We start from the raw sequence: 16,265 nt of genomic DNA, 5'->3' as shown, positions 1-16,265 counted from the left end.
CACACACACACACACACACACACACACATTACACCACCCGTGGCAACAGTTAGACATAGTTCCAGCAGCTGTAAAGTTTTACTTTCCGTTCGGCCACCAAATTGGTGCGAGTCATATGTATCATCCCCAGTACTCTATGATGCCCAGTTTTATGCGAAGAGATTAAACAAATTGCCAAAACTGCACATCAAGGCTCGCATCGGCATGAATATCAGGATATGCCACTTTTTATACGCCGCTGTCAACGAATACAGAGCCGCTAGTGTAGGTCGCCTTTAAGTCGATGACCCGCGCTTTACATTTTAAGAACAAACGTGTTTCTCCTCCTTGTACCACCAAGGATGCAGAGGAATTCGTCGCGATTATATTTCCACTTATTTTTGTGCTACCATCATTTGTTACGTTGACAGAAGGCGGTGTGAGCACGGCAGTCCTGGGACCTCTGTAGTGGTGTGAGCTGTAAGGGCAGCACTTGGTGTTACTTTAGCGATAAAATGATCGAGGAGCCAATGTGTGCTTAGGTTCCTTCGAGACCACAGACAGTACAAAGCTAACATTCATCTTTCTGTGTGCGTCCGTGTCTGTGTGCGTGTGATTGAGACAGACTTTTGACAGCTTAGGGGACCAGTGCACCACAGGGAGCATCCTTGCAACATGCTGTACATGAGAACATACAAGATTCCCTTTGTGTTCGTGTTCATGCTTTGCGCAACAATGCCACTAAACAGATAGACAAGTTGCTTAAGAAAGATCATTGAAATATGACAATGCGGTTGTGTGCTTTAACCCCACTTGGAGTGGACTTCCAAAGTTAGATCCAACTGTGGCCTGGCAGGGAGCTCAGTGGAGTGTTATGCGTTTTTAACGTGGTGTCAGGCAGCTGCACGCAGCTGGAGACTCAAACTTCAAGTAGAACTGAAGGGAAGACTGCAGGGATCCAGCATGGGCCCACAAAAAGACTTTTGTGACCCATCTTAAAATGAACTTGATTTAGTTCAGAATTCTATCAACTCCACCAAGTAGGTTAAAGTTGGAACATTTTTTTCTCAGAGGGGCAAGGTTTGAATGTAGCTAAATTTCAGCAATGGCCCTTAAGTCTCTGACCACAGTCGCATCCATCACTAACGTGCGCTGGGCGATTCAAGGATCAGAGGTTTTTACAGTTTGGTACATTTTAACGCAAATGTAACTATCTCTCTCTGCGTGTCCTAATAGTTGTTCAACAGCCGTGCATCACTTGTCAATAGCACATTGGCTTTTGAACCAAGACGTGCACATGACATAACAGCTAGCTAGCTTCCCTCAATCCATATCAAACAGAAGGACAATGGCACTGTCTCTGACTCCCTGAAACATTTTGTATATCACTGGAAGGCATGATACTTTGTGTCAAAGACAGGTGGGAGAGGAAAAATTTGTGTGAAACAGGCTGTTTTTGAGGTAAGGTGTCGGATGCTGAATTTTTCTTGTTACAATGTTATATTTCATCGAAGTATAGCATCCACTTTGGTAACTTGTTTTAAAAGGACATTCAAATAAAAACATCTTTGACATTTTAGAGGAGCTGGGATTCAATTTAAGGGTTTTTGACCACCCCCAAAAGTATATCAAATTACTAGCAAGCAAATGTTTTCTGAGGCTGCTATTATGGTAGCGTGATATATTCATCATGGGGAGTTACGACTACACTAAATGGTATCTTTGCTTTTGTTTGGGGAGTGAGTGTCACGTTTTGCGTGGTGGTAGTGCAGTTGGAGTACCCCAAAAAGCAGGGAGGAGCAGAGTGGAGTGACCAAGATGTATATAACAAAAACACTAACTCGAAGTACTCAAACAAAGTCATGGAAATCACAAGGAAGCCAACGTAACAAAAGAAAGCCATGACAGAAAACAAAACATGACAGGAGCGGAGCACACAGGAACTCACATATCGCACACAATGACCCAACAAAGACTGACACAACTCAGGGAACTAAATACAAGCAAAGTGGCGAGACAACGAGAAACACCTGGACAGGACCCAAAGGGTTGAGGGAGCTGATTGGTTAAACACAAGGGACACTGATGACGAGAACAGGTGGCGACAAAAAGGGCACATGAGGAAACAAAACCAAACGTAACCAGACAGAAATATAACAGTGAGCCTTTTTTGGATATTCTGCCATAGTTTCAGTCACGCTCACAAAGACCGTTGATGGTTGTAAAAGGTCTGGAAAAAAAGTCCTTTTAACAGAACTGTACCCTTGACATGCATATTATCTCGATTCATTTGGGGAGGATGGATTCTCCGCTTCGTGATGTTTTTTTGTCATTGTCACTGCTGTCCAAGTATAACACGGATGTGCAACTGCAGAGAGAATGCATTAAAAATGGGCCAGGTTAGATGAGGAATGATGCTGGTTAACCTTCGCCTGCGACGCTGCGATATTGTTCACAAAGTTCTCTAGACCTGGACACGTGACACAGAGCACACCTGCCTTATCTTTTCTTGAATATTCTTCCTGCCGCTCCCACTTCCACCCTGGCTCAGTTTTTTGGTTTGTTTGTTTGTTTTTCCCCTCACAACATGACCCTGATGGTTTGAGTGCCCTGGAGCCTTTCTGGATTAAAAACAGGATGAAATTGGTGGCGATGTCATACACACTGGTCTTCATTGTTTCTTCATTGGGAGCGCAGGATCCGGTTTTCTCTCTTTGCACATCTGCCTAGAAACATCTGGACAGAGTCAACCTTACAACATTGAGCAGAGCGACCATTACTCTTCTCTTCTCGCCCTTTAGGCAGTTATAAAAAAGAAAAAAGAAAACAAAAACAAATCATCTTTATTAACATATTTCACCCTAGAGGGGCCAGGATGAAAGGAGACAAAATGCTTCTTTCTTTGGGATTGAGTTATTGGACGTGGCAGCAGGGTTGTCGGGTGTAGGGAGAGCTGCTCAATTGGGAAACTCATGAACAAAACAGCCAAGTTCTCGGGACAATTGTGTGATCTCAGGTGCACGGCAGCCACATAACTAATGATTCTGAACACAATAGTCCCGTTGAGTGTTCACTGAAGTGGTGTGGTGCAGTACTTCTGTCCAAATAATTGTTTTTACACGCTGAGACTGTAATTAAACCTCGATCAACTGTAAATTATATTGTATCTTCATTTGAGTATTACAAAATATGTATTCTGACAGATACTGTACCTCTGAATACAGTAACTCGAGATTAGCCTGACAATGTTTTGGGTTTCCTGATTTTTTTTTTTTTTTTTAATCGCTGTTCACATCGTTAAATTTAATTCAATTAGTAGGTAAAGGACGTCATACTAAATACTTTTCGTGAAAAGAAATTAAATTCCATGTCCAGATATTAGAGAGCAAAAGCTATTGCTTTCAAACCTTTCTTTGCGTTTTTAATCCATAACTCACGAAAGCCTAAAAAAAAAAGCAAGTGGCACACTAATTTGAGATGCAGCTATTGATCACCAACAAAATCCTTTCGCTGGATTAATTTAACATTTTCATGATTTTTTTGCTGATTCTAATGCCAGTCTTGATCATTGTCTAATATCTCAGTCTCTTTGCACTTGAAAAGGTGCACAGGGTCAGTTCCAAGTGTAAAAACTGAAGCTTCTACTGGAATACCAAGTTACGGATTATTTCGTCGTTTCTATGATTATCGTGGATCGTGCAGTGTTTATTGACAGCAAGAACAATCATCTCATGCCACCAATTTAAATTGCAACATGTATAATGTTTGTCAACACTGTGTGTAATTTATGTGGGAAAATAAATATTCAGAATAAAACACAGAACCAGGTCTAACATCACTACTTTTTTGGAAAATATTTTGAGAATATTTATTATAAAAATATAAATGTTTCCACTACAAATCCTTTTACATTAGTTGACAAGGCCATCTACGTTCGAACACGTAAACTCACACAAACACACGGGTCAGTCTTGAGACAGAAAAGAAGGATTCTGGATATGGGGTGCATAACAGTATTGCTCTCTCAGATGTCCCAGGTTGATAAAATAAGTCAAAAACAAAACTCAGGTAACACTGACATATAATTTACTGTAAGCTTAAAAAAACAAAAAACAAAAAAAAAAAAACGACGACAAAAAATACTGTGCTGTGTAATGTTAACAAATAAATAATTATGTAACAACAATTGCGTTTTTATTGTAGAAAATAAAAACAGGCTGACAAATACAATTCAAAACAAGATAAAGTATAATACAGATGCTTTTCGATTTTTTTTTCATTAAAATTGCTGCACAATTTGTAACCTTTTTTTTTTTTATACATACAAAAATTTGTACAAAGAAGGATGGCATGTACATATTGCAGAATCTGTCGGGCTAGTTGCTATATCGTTATGATGGTTTACATTATGTACAGATCACATAGCAGCAACAGCAGCATCCACAGGTCGAACACTGGCTATACCGATACCATGAACAGATCTGGCTTTTCCCAAAAAGCACAAACGTCTTCTTCTGTTCATTGGTTCAATTTAATCTCCAGCCAAGCCAAAAAAAATTCCTAGGTCAAGGAAAGTGCTGACACATTGTGTACTAAGTGCATTTCGAGTGCACCCTAGTAGTTGAATGTTTCTTATCCAAAAGTATCGAGTAGTAGCAGTTCATAATATTGGTCACGAGTCACAGACCAGAATCCATGCAGATGTACCTCGATACTGTGGACTATCCAAATCTAGGGTGCATTCAGGGAATCCCTTTCTGGACATATGTATTTGGATCTCATATTAGCAGTTTGAAGGAAAACTTCACACTTTGTATATGGTGGTGGTGCAAAATCCTATTGGGTTAAACCAAAACAGGAGTGTTTGCAAGGTGATCCCAGCGTGACCCAACCACATGAGGCACTCAACATCCACCAGCACCCTCCCCCGGATCGACAGCTTGTTCAAGAGAAATGCTTTACAGTATTCCCTTGGCTTCTGTTAAACGTGTTGTCAGACTAAAGACAGGAGACCATTATGCATTCTTATATCACAATCACAGTTTCTGTGTTGCTCTCCATTTAAGACGGGCATACTCTGTTGGATTTATTGTCGGTGCTGAATTTTAACGTGCGCTCTGTGAGCACATAGCCTTAGATGGAAGGCCACAACTTGCACATTTTTGGGGTCACTGTTGTTCTATTTCAGTCCTGTCTGAGAGTCCATTTTAAAGCGCAGCAGACTGTCAAAAACAAACCAAGAGAAAGCGTTGTCTTTTCATTCGCAGAAATATTGATGCTAAAAGCAAAGCTAACAATAATTATGCTTCCCTTGTCATTTGGTTTTGACGCGGTTTGTACGTAGCCTACTGTTCATCTACCTTTTGCAAGATCAAATTGTAACAGTCTCGAGGAAAACGGTCACGGCATAGCAAATTTCAATTCATCAGATCATCGTGCGATGAGGCCCTACCCGACTAGAAACGGCGCTATATTCCTACATTGCCTGACTCAGAATCGGGTAAACAAAATGCTTACATTTTCACTGTTTTCACTGCATGCCCATCTTTACGCACTCAAGAATGTGAGCTGCTGAATGAAACTTTTCTTTCCCAGAAAAATAAACTCAAGTACAATTACACATGGAGTGCAAAACCTCCATTAAACAATAATATTATCTGAAGGAGAGTTGTGGAAAAACACAGCTTCGTCTTTTACGTCTCATTTCCAACTTAACAATTTCTCACTCTCGTCTCTCTTACCGTGCACTCTCAATTTTTCCTGCTTGGGTTCGCTCTGTTCACTTCATCTGTTTCCGCGTGTTAGAGAAAATATAGATCAAATGACGTGCGCATCCTGAGATTTCACACAAAAGGTTGCCGGGTTGCAGGAACAGCACTATAGCGTTACAACATCTGCTTGTATCATATTGAACTTACGTTTGTCATATAAAGAGTGTGAAGTATGTTATTGCTCCTGCGCCTTCAAAGCTTACTGTTCAATCCACTGGGAGTGTAGCATGGTTATGGCTTTCGAACGATGCACGCTCATCTCTGACTATCATAATTATTGCTTTTATGTGACAGGTCTACGGAATCCTAACGATCACAACAGATTTGCTTTCATCCATGGGTAGTTGCAAAAGAATCTCAAGACTTCATCAGTCCAGGAAGGGTCCACACTGGATCAGATGCTGCTGCTGTCCTCCATGACGTGTCACACAGGGCAGTTGAGCCACGCCGTTGTCGTGCTCTGCACAGGTGGCCGATCAGCTCTGTTGGGAGGAGCCACCAAGCACCCCAGGCTGGCAGGATATGGACGGAAGCGCCGCCCACCTTGACTGCTACCTGGAGCTGCTGCTTTGACCTTTGTTCGCCCGTTTATCCCAGTCCAGCCAACTTGTCTCTATCCCTGACCAGTTCTGCTCGGCTGTTTTAGTTCTCATATGCATCGTTAAAACCCAACCCTGAGCCACTCTTTGTGTCTGTAAGGCATCTCAGCTGGATCACGGGACAACGGGGAGTTCAGCAGTCAGCCAGTTGACTGGTTTGCTATTCTGGGCTCTTCCCATTTCTCTGCCAAGACTTTATGCGTCAAATAAAAGCCCCTTATTTCTTGAATTCCCTATGAGTCATCTGCCATCGTCACTATGGATACACAGTGTGTCATAGCAAGCAATTAGCTCCAACAATCTGCTGATGCACCAACGGGGTGGTTTTCCTCTGGTGGCCTCTTCTTTTTAAACAGGTACTGGACCGTTCTTGGTGTGAGATTCGAGGGCTTTGAGGCTGCTCACGATCTTCTTCTGAGGTCCTGCAATTGTCACTCCAACCTTTTTCAAATCCCTAGTGAGAAGGAAATGCAGTACAAAGAAGAGAAGCAAGGAAGAGAGAGAAAAGAAGGACGGATGGGGAGGTCATTTACCAGACAGAGTGACAGAGCGGGACATGACAGAGGGGAAGATTGGGAGAAAAGAGATAGAAAGTGTGCATTAGTGATGAAGGATGTGACATCCTCGTGACATTTAATGACATGCTCCCAGCACGGCTCCCTTCACTTTCCCATGCATCTGCCATTCACACCGGACTGCATTTCCCACAAGGCCAGCGAGCTGCCACCGCTCAGAATGAGCATATCCTCGACTCTCCATCCCTAATAATCAACAATATAGGCCTGGGGCGATACACTGACAGTTGCAGTTATGACCTGTCAGTGGAAGAAACAATCACATGCAACGGTCTGGTTTCCTGCACTGAAATGAATTGGATTTGATCTATCAGGCAGGTGGGAATATGGGGGAAAGGAGCACCACTGGTACATGAAATATAATTAAACATGCAATTAAACCAACGCTATTCGTTTAGGAAGAAAAGTTGCTCGTTAAGAGCGACCGCTTCACTTCGATCGTAGGTTTGGATCAGCAACTGAAAGACAGCGTAGCCTGTGCATTTGGAAAACGCATTCATGAACTCACTAATCTGGTGAGTACACTTAAATACAGTATTAGTAGAAGCAGAGAAGTCGCAGTCCAAGTGATGGCATCACAAGAACCTATTTTCTGTCTTTTTTGTTGTTGTTGTCAGTTAAGTGTAATGAGAAATAGTTCGTTATGGAAGCAGGACACTTGTTTTGCAAAGCAGCAGACTTTAAGAAAGACATTGCTTCAATCCGTGCTTGAACACAAAAGGACAGGTTACATATAATGGGATGTATCAGGTTTGCAGTAAAAAAAACAAACAAACAATCAAACACTACAAATAAAGGAGTTGCAGGAACAAGCAGCATTAGTTTGCAAAAAGGAAGATAGCTTGGTTTCCATCCACACTATAGTAATACTTTTCTAAAACAAGCATATCAGTTGACTGGTATTCATAGTCAATTGCTCGCCACTCGTTTGCTTGTCACTTTGAAATATTTCAATTGACAGTGGAAAACAAAAACATGCATGTCCAAATCCTTCTTAAATTTAAGTTATTAAGCAGATGTTGTGTCAGTAATCATTTAAAGTACACTTAGAATGATTTTTTTTCAAATCAAACAACGGCTATGAACGAATCCCCCATTTATGTTCCTCATCCAATTTCCATGTTGCCATTCAAGCATTGCATTGCTATTTTTAATTGAAATTGCGTGTCACCACCCATTTGGGATCTATACATGCACATCAGTGAAACAGTTAAGAAAATGTGCACCTCAGTTGGCATGCTAAAAATAATGCAAAATGTCTCATGGTCAAGTGGTGGTAATATATTTTCATGAAGCGGACATACATGTTTGTTTGTTTTTTTAAACACATTATTTTATGCATGTTTAATTATGCATTGTGGGATGGAAACATAGCCATCAAGTTATCACTAATGATCCCCTTAAAACCCAGACGTGAAGGCCAATCAGAAGTTCTACAGATCACGTTCTGCTCCTGAGGAGGGCCTCGGCTGTGCTGCACCACCCACCATCCAGAGTCCGAGGAATCGAAAGGAGAGGAACTGCGTGTTAGAGAGTGGTGATCCCCATGGACGGCTCCCATTCTGGGCAAGTTGCTGGTGTGACGTGGACCTCTGTCAGAATCACTCTACTGAGACACAGCCACGCCCGGCAATGTTAACAAATGGAATCCCATCACTATTTGTCATGTCCTGGTTGGTATTTTTGCATAGTTTTTTTTTTCCCTTAAGGGTAATTTAACACATTGACATGTCTCAATTGCATGTACATACAAAGCAAAAAGGTGCAACATTGTCTGGCTGCAATAACAGAAAAGATGAAGTCACACAAGGAATTCAACCGTACATTCAGAATAATATAAAACGGTAAAACCTACCAGTAAAGATCATCTGTTGCCCTATGAGTTCAGGTTGTCATATTTTCTTTCAATCCAAAACCTTTAGAATGATCTCATGATCCATATGTTACCTTTCCCCAAAATCTTAATGAAGCAGGCCTGTTTGTTATTTTCTCATCAGAATAGCCAAAAGCAATGAACTCAAAAACAGGCAGCGTTGCCAAAACAATACGAAGATTTTCTATACTGTATGTATGAACCTGAGAGGTTGGATTACACTACGGCCAGAGATAGGTATCTCAAAAAAAAAAAAAAAAAAAAAAGCTGTCAAAATGTTTCCTTCTGCAGCGTTTGTGCAGACATTCCCATGACCCCAGTATAATACCTCTGCAGGATATTTGTATTTAGAATAATTAAATGTGACAACAGCACAGTGTGTACTCTCTGGACTGCTGTCGATTAACCCGATTGCCCCTTTCAGATATGAAAGCTAAACTCCGCATGAGAGGGCCAGTTTTTATATCAAGGGGAGAGAAGATCATCCTTGAGCAAAATTCAGGATGTGATCTGAAGCGGATGCTGGATAACAGCTATGATCACTTGCTATGTCCTTGGAGGGTTTGAACTTTGAAGGCTTTTCCAGATTTGCACAAGAGTACAAAGCATGTGTGGCAGGAAACTTAGAGATAAGATTATGTCCACATGTACTCAGGTGGTTTTCCCACTCCATTGTCCAAAAATATGTCTGTCCACATGCATGGAACTGAAGACATGAGAAATGTGATTCATTCTCGGCTGTCAACAATTTCTAGGACAGTTCAAAGAATTTAAAAAGTGGTCAAACAATAAGTGAAGGCCAAAAAAAAAAAGGAACCTGTTTTCCAAAATGCTCATTTTGATGTGGATGTGGCCATTGGCTAAAATTTCCCATTTCACTTTGTACAACAGATAAGAATAAAGAAACATTGATCGAGGTGTGCCCTTGAGCAAGATACCAAACCAAGTACAATGTCCGCGCGGTCTGCTTGGGCACCAATTTTCCAAGTGTTCGTTGTTTATTATTATTTTTTTGACAGTAAACTAAAAAACTGTACGTTACCTTTTTAGGATTTGTCATGAATTGTGTATCCACCCCCCAAAAAAAGTAAAAAAAAAAAACGGAACAAACCGATCTCCCAAACTGGACTGAAATTAGACCAACAGATGAGTCAGCACGTTGCAACCAAGTATGATTACTGCTCGTAGGAGGTCGGAGCACTGCCAACACTTGTGCTGACTATCAAGGACTAGATTAAGTCTGTAGGAATCAATAGAGTAATCTATATAGAGCAATGCATAGTCCCAGTCAAGGCTGCGAGTCTTGCAGCGGTGGCGGTGTTGGCCTTGGTTGCTACAGCCTCATCGTTCAGAGGATTAATACTGAAATGATCCAATTTAGCATCTGGCCACAGGGGGAAAAAAAGTGTAGCGCAATGGGATTTCTTTCGTGTAAGATTAGTCTCGTGTGGTGTGTTTTGTCATCCGCGAGTCTGCAGAGTAAGCTCTTTTGCGGGTTGTTGACTGGAGATAACTTCTCATTGATTAAACTTAGCTATTGATAGAAAAGGCATGAGACATGTCAGGATGAAACATGTACAAAATATTTTTGGATTTTTTTGTGTGCAATATCTATCAGATTATTATGGGAGTGAGGACTGTCTTTTAACCAAACTGCACCTATTCTATTTATTTGTTGATTTTTTTTTTTTTAATCAATGAACTTGTTGGCCATTGAGACAATACTTGAACACAGAAGGAGGCTGTGAAATTCAATTACACATCCTCAGTGGTACACGACTAAAACATCTGCTCTTATTTAGTCGCCACATAACTTTTGGAAAAATGTTGCTCGGCGTTTGATTTGCATTGTTTTCACAATGTACATGTGGCATTCTTGCATACCAATGGGACAACCATGTCTACATTTTGTCTTGCAAAGGCCTCCCTGGCTGCTCTTTTCACATGTCAAATTTACCCTCTCATTCCATCCATGAATAGTTTCTCTCTTCTCCAATCCCCTTGGTGGAGCTCACAATTCCCTAACAAATACATCTCCCTCAATCTCGATTTTTGTTTCTCTCTTTATCATTTTTTTCACATCCTTACCTTCTACCTTCATAGTCATATTGAGAGCATGGCGAAACGCCTGTCAAGACGGGTTACTGTGAGACCTTTAGTAATGGCTCCATAGCTTTTTTATCTTCTGATGAACAAGAGAGAACGATTGTGAGTTCTTTATCAAAGGGCTCTATAAATTCCCAGTAACGCTTGCCTCGCAATTTGGGCTCTTGCAAAGGCTGTTGACATGAATAGGCAGCGGAGCCTTGTGTGTTTGTGTCTTACTCTGTGGAAGTCTTGGCCAGGGTATCGCAGGAGCTGTAGCTGACCCCAGAGAAGGCCTCATTGCAGGGCAAGGTCCTCATTCCATCCATCCAGTCACCCATCGTCCCCACTGAGGGAACCTCTGAACTACTTCTATCCAGCAACAAGTTGGCCGGCCTATGTGGGAGACGGAAGCAAAAAAAGCAGACGGGAAAATGTGCTTGAGGAACTTTATATGGACAAATAAATAAGTACAACAGATGTGCCCCCCCCCCACGCCACCCCAATTGCATCTTGACAAAATGCAGAGAGAGAGGCAGGGACTTTTTGTGGGAGTGGAGAAGGAAGCACAGCAAAGGGCCAATGCTGGAATGAAGCTTGCCTCTTTCACTGTCCATCACCGATCAAACCTCCAAGCACACACTGGTACTCTTACTATTAATAATGGTCAAAAATAGAACGGCACTACATAGGGCACAGACCCCTGCCAAAGCAAAAAATCTTGTATCAACATCACATTTTCCATGGTCATAAATGTCTGCGAATGGAAATGCCTGATTATTTCAAGCAGGATGCAATATTAAGTGAGGAATGTTACGGGCAAAATGTTGCCGTATTTTGTGATACAGGATATCCATTTCTGGATACCCAGCTGATATCACATGGGTACTTCCTGTGCCAAGGCACAAACTGTTTGGCAACATTTTATGAAAATCAGTTAAGCGCTTGGCTACTGTTACGTAGCCTCACCTCCATTACTATCTAACAATCAGTGAAAAGCACATTTCATTGATTTGACATTTCACATCCATCAAATCAGGGGAGAGCTTTGTTTCTTTTGTCCATCAAAACTTTCCTTTTGCTTTACTCATGAGTGCAGCGTCCAAATGCTTTGGGGAACGGCTGCTTTTTCAGCCGTATTCATGCCCAGTATTGATATTCGATATTAGGCTCTTATCGAACAGCACTTAACAAGTATAATTCCCTTTTTTCCAGAAGAAAAAAAAAAAAAAGCAAAAGAACACAGTGAGAATAGCAAACATTGAGAAGAGTTTGCTGTCTCGAGAGATTTGGCTAGTGCTCGGAAACCCTCTAAAATATATTTTGCGCAATGTCTTACAGTTGAACTTTTTGAAAAGTGTTGCTTTTTAGCTGCTGAAGAAGATGGAACAGAATTATTGGCATGCTGAGAACACAGGTTGGGGAGGGGGATATGCAGGAAGAATGAAAGCCTGTTTGTCAAACACTGAATTCCCTCTGTCAGTCTATTGTTAAATTCAAATACATATCTGAATATAAAATGTTTGCATAAAAAATACAACAAAAAGGATAGATCCAGCAATGGAAAAGAAGGAACGGCATAATTTACGCAAATCTAACTGATTTTTAAAATGGTGGAAAATATCTGTATTGTTCCTAAATAGTAAGAATAAAAAACAACCCACCCCCCAGCACTTTCTGTCAAAATAAACAGTCGTGTTTTCAGTTAGGTCCATAGCGGACATTTTTTGTAGAGCACGGGGCTGCTGGTCTAACTTTGAGTTTGTCTGAGAGGGTTTTGACATTCACACATCCACAGCGATGTGTTATTGATTGATATTGATGTTGGGTTTATGTTATTTCAAATCACACTCTTGTTGGTGATTGATTAGGTGCGATTACGCACGGATTTCTCAATTTGTACATCATTCTGTAAAATGCTGGCTGTTCTGTTGTTTGTTAAAGAGGTTAACCAAAAGGCAGCTAAATATTTTCACAAAAGAGCCAAGAAAGGACATTGAAGTTAGAGGACAAGTAAAAAGACATCTAGAACAGAGAAAGGAAAAGAGGAAAATGTGAGTGGGTGGCACACTGACAGAATCTTTTCCTGCCGGATCAGAGGCACGTCAAAATAACGAATGGCCCACAGGAGCAACTGAGAAAGACTGATTTGTGAAAAAGATGGTATGTATATTTGGAAGCAACGTACGTCACTTTAAAACCAGATGTTATTAACAAAAAAGTAAAAAAACGTCAACTAATTAAAACGTCTGCCCTGACATGTTTGTTTTAAAGGAGTATTGATCATGTCTGGGTATTTGCTCTGTTTCATTCGTTCTCCTCTGATCTCTTTTCCCCTTTATCATCTGCTCTCTCCTTGACTTTCCTCTGAGATGTAAACTGCAAACGACCTTGTTTTCTTTGCCTCATCATTCTCTTTGTTTGCTCTGCTGTTGCATTTTCGGCAGCATCGCACAGAAAACCGAGGCAGGATCACTAGTCAAGAAACAAGGAGATCTGAGCAAAGGGAATTTTAAAGCCCGTTGCCGACCTTAACACCATCAGAGTACAGAAAACACAAGGCAGAAGTAAGAGTGCCATTGTCAAACACTAAACATGATGCCCTATTCATTTTTATTTCCCTTCCTTTCACCCTATTTGTCATGCTTTTGACCTCTAGATAACCATAGCTGTTTTAACTCTTGGGGTTTTTTTTTTTGTTTATGGATCTTAAGGGAGGAGAGGAGGCAAGAAGAAGAACTTGTGCAGACAGGACAGCGGGAGAGCAATTCATCTCTGGCTGTGCCACCGGGGCAATTCCCACGGAGTCCCTCGGAGAGGAGAGCCTGCTACAAAGAGCCAGCGTTGGCCCTTTAAATTGAATTTCTGATCTGCCTCCGTTGGATATGATGGATGTTGTGTCGCCTTAATCAGTACCACTCAGGTGGTCCGAGGGAAGCTATTAACCTGAAATACTTCAGGTGTGTCGTTATGATTTTATCTCACTCGTGCATGCAAGATTGTTACTCAAAATATTTGATGAATTTGAGGTGCCATAATTGAAATGGATGCATATGGTAGTTTTACTTAAAAAAAAAAAAAAGAAAAAAAAAAGAAAAGATTTCTGTCATGGTGGGCTTTTGAATGTCCCTTATTGCTAAGTGGAATGGTTCGGCAGATGACAACATTAGCTGTTTGACCTCATTTTTTTTCATGCGTGCTGTCAAAATTCTATCATCACAGATTCAAGTCCACATTGTCATGTGATCACCTATATATATATGTGTTTGGCATTGTTTAACGATAATGAAGAGCTTCAGGGTCACAAAGCGAATCATGCAAATGTGAGAGTTTTAGCCTGACAGGAAGAAGTGACATTGTAGTCTTCGTTGAGCCACTTAACAGTAACATGACCAGAAGTGAGCCAAGTTTTGCCTAAATGGTACTTTTCAGTCAATTGCTGTGTATTTAATTATGTGAACTTTTCTGTGCTCCATCAGAGTTTGGGATATCACATTCGTATTTAGTCTGAATGTTTTTTTATTCATTTGAATGAAGTATCAATACAAGCAATGAAATAAATGTAATCAGATTTGTCATTCACATTCACATTTAAAGGGTCTTGAAGGCGAACACTCATCGACAAAGTAGTTTGTCTGGCAAATTAACAATTTGGAGAGCACACACATGCATTATTCATTGATGGCATTCTGGAATCTCTGCACTGTACAGCCGGCATGATAGACAGTGCCCTCCGGCCCTGTTTGGACTGTTGTTGGCCTATAATTAGTCTCTGACAGCCAACCTTGACCCACTGAACCCAGAACCTCTCCATGCAGAGACAGTAAACTCTGACTGGGTCCCACCCCTGAACCCTCCAGATGCTCTACTCTGGTCCCAGGCTCTTGTCTGGGTGCGGGGAAGAGGGGGTGCTCCATTAGCCAGCTAGGACAGTTCTGTGACAAACGAGGTGTGCAGAGTTGAGTGCAGCTGCTCCCACTGCGCAACTGCTGCTGCACGCACACACACACACAAACTTCCCATAAATCAGCACGCGAGACTGTGTCGGCCAGCCGGTGCTCACCCAGTGTTAAAAGCCAATCAGGAAAATTACATGCAAACTCCAAGGGACCTATTTTCACTTTCTTAAGAAATCATTAGTCAATGTTATGAGCTTTGACGTCTCTATAATACCACATGCGGCTGCTGCAGACCCTATTGCCTGTCCTGCTTCCTGCCTAAGCTGACATTTGTACAAGTACTGCCCTCCCTTATCATGGCTCTCTGCGACGTAATGGTGGACCCATGAAACGAACGATGCAAAAATAGAATAACCAACACTTTTGGTGGCTATAAAGAGAGTAACAGCATTTTATCAAGTAAATAGAGCAAAAACAAGCTGACTCTGAAATACAATAATGAGGCCTGTCCAAAATTTAGTTTGCCATCTCAAACAGAGCCAGTATATGGATTGCTTATCATAAATCACACCAGTCATTCGTCGTCTCGTAGAGATGTGAAATCACTAACGAGCAAAAAATATTTCTATAACACAAGAGGTCACGTTGTGAGAGGGAAGAAATTTGATCTGTGCTGTATGTTGCACATACAGCACATTTGACAATAAAGTTGTACTTGATCCTTGACTAGATACTTATTTCAAGACATACAGTATACCATTTTTTAAAGGGTGTACAATTATGGCAATTTAACGTCCAGTAAAAAAAACAAAACAAAACAAAAAAACAAACAAAAAAAAAAAACAAACCCCCAAAAAAACCACATGAAGTTGTTAAAACCCAGATTCTATCCATACCTTGATGTGGTGTTGGCTGTAATTTTCAGACTACCGGGGTTGCGTATGAGTTTGTCCAGGATGCTGACTATCTGTTCAAACTTGGGCCGGTTGTTCCTTTCCTTCTGCCAGCAGTCAAGCATCAGCTGATAAAGCGTAGCGGGGCAGTCCATGGGCGGGGGAAGGCGGTAGCCCTCATCGACAGCCTTTATTACCTTGATATAGCAAGGAAAATGAAATTATTGATTTCAGCTTGACATTGCTGCAGTCGATGTCTGCTGCCAATTCGGTGCTATTTTGCCGACAATGGGCCATTTGTGTACTCACGTCTTGATTGGACATCTCCCAGTAAGGCCGTTCCCCATACGACATGACTTCCCAGAGCACAATGCCATAACTCCAAGCATCGCTCGATGATGTAAACTTCCTGTAAGCAATTGCCTCTGGAGCTGTCCACCGGATAGGGATCTTACCTCCCTGTGAGACCAGTAGTAGGGGAAAAATAAATCAGACAGACAGAGGTTTGTCAACTGACTTTTAGCCAAGACCTTGCAATATCAACGTCAACTCAACTTAAAATGGGAAGCTAGCACAATGACGTTCTTGAGG

At 41.3% G+C, this 16,265-nt stretch overlaps 1 protein-coding gene and 1 long non-coding RNA gene across 8 annotated transcripts in view; one reads left to right on the top strand and one right to left on the bottom strand.

The window, feature by feature from the left end:
* The window catches only part of LOC109523351 (uncharacterized), a 15,920-nt gene extending 9,342 nt beyond the window's left edge, over window positions 1-6,578 (top strand). Inside the window, exon 2 of the long non-coding RNA XR_002169746.1 lies at window positions 6,045-6,578. This is a non-coding gene — a long non-coding RNA (uncharacterized LOC109523351). The remainder of the gene's footprint in view (window positions 1-6,044) is intronic.
* epha3 (eph receptor A3) overlaps window positions 3,822-16,265 on the bottom strand; it is a 91,935-nt gene continuing 79,491 nt past the window's right edge. For 4 of the 7 annotated variants that reach the window (XM_019882435.1, XM_019882437.1, XM_019882438.1 and 1 more), the window contains 4 exons: window positions 15,984-16,133; window positions 15,678-15,871; window positions 11,123-11,278; window positions 3,822-6,803 (listed from right to left, as the gene is read on the bottom strand). In XM_019882435.1, the coding sequence (XP_019737994.1) occupies window positions 6,698-6,803; window positions 11,123-11,278; window positions 15,678-15,871; window positions 15,984-16,133 (606 nt within the window). In that variant the 3' untranslated portion in view covers window positions 3,822-6,697. Of the gene's footprint in view, window positions 6,804-8,411; window positions 8,534-11,122; window positions 11,279-15,677; window positions 15,872-15,983; window positions 16,134-16,265 lie in introns of all 7 variants that reach the window. The other 3 variants (XM_019882441.1, XM_019882442.1, XM_019882440.1) reach the window with 2 other exon arrangements.

Source organism: Hippocampus comes, unplaced genomic scaffold (genome assembly GCF_001891065.2).
Source record: "Hippocampus comes isolate QL1 unplaced genomic scaffold, H_comes_QL1_v1.1 scaffold111, whole genome shotgun sequence".
NCBI lineage: Eukaryota > Metazoa > Chordata > Actinopteri > Syngnathiformes > Syngnathidae > Hippocampus > Hippocampus comes.
Note: the sequence above shows the minus strand (reverse complement) of the source record. Positions and strands in the feature narration are given on the sequence as shown.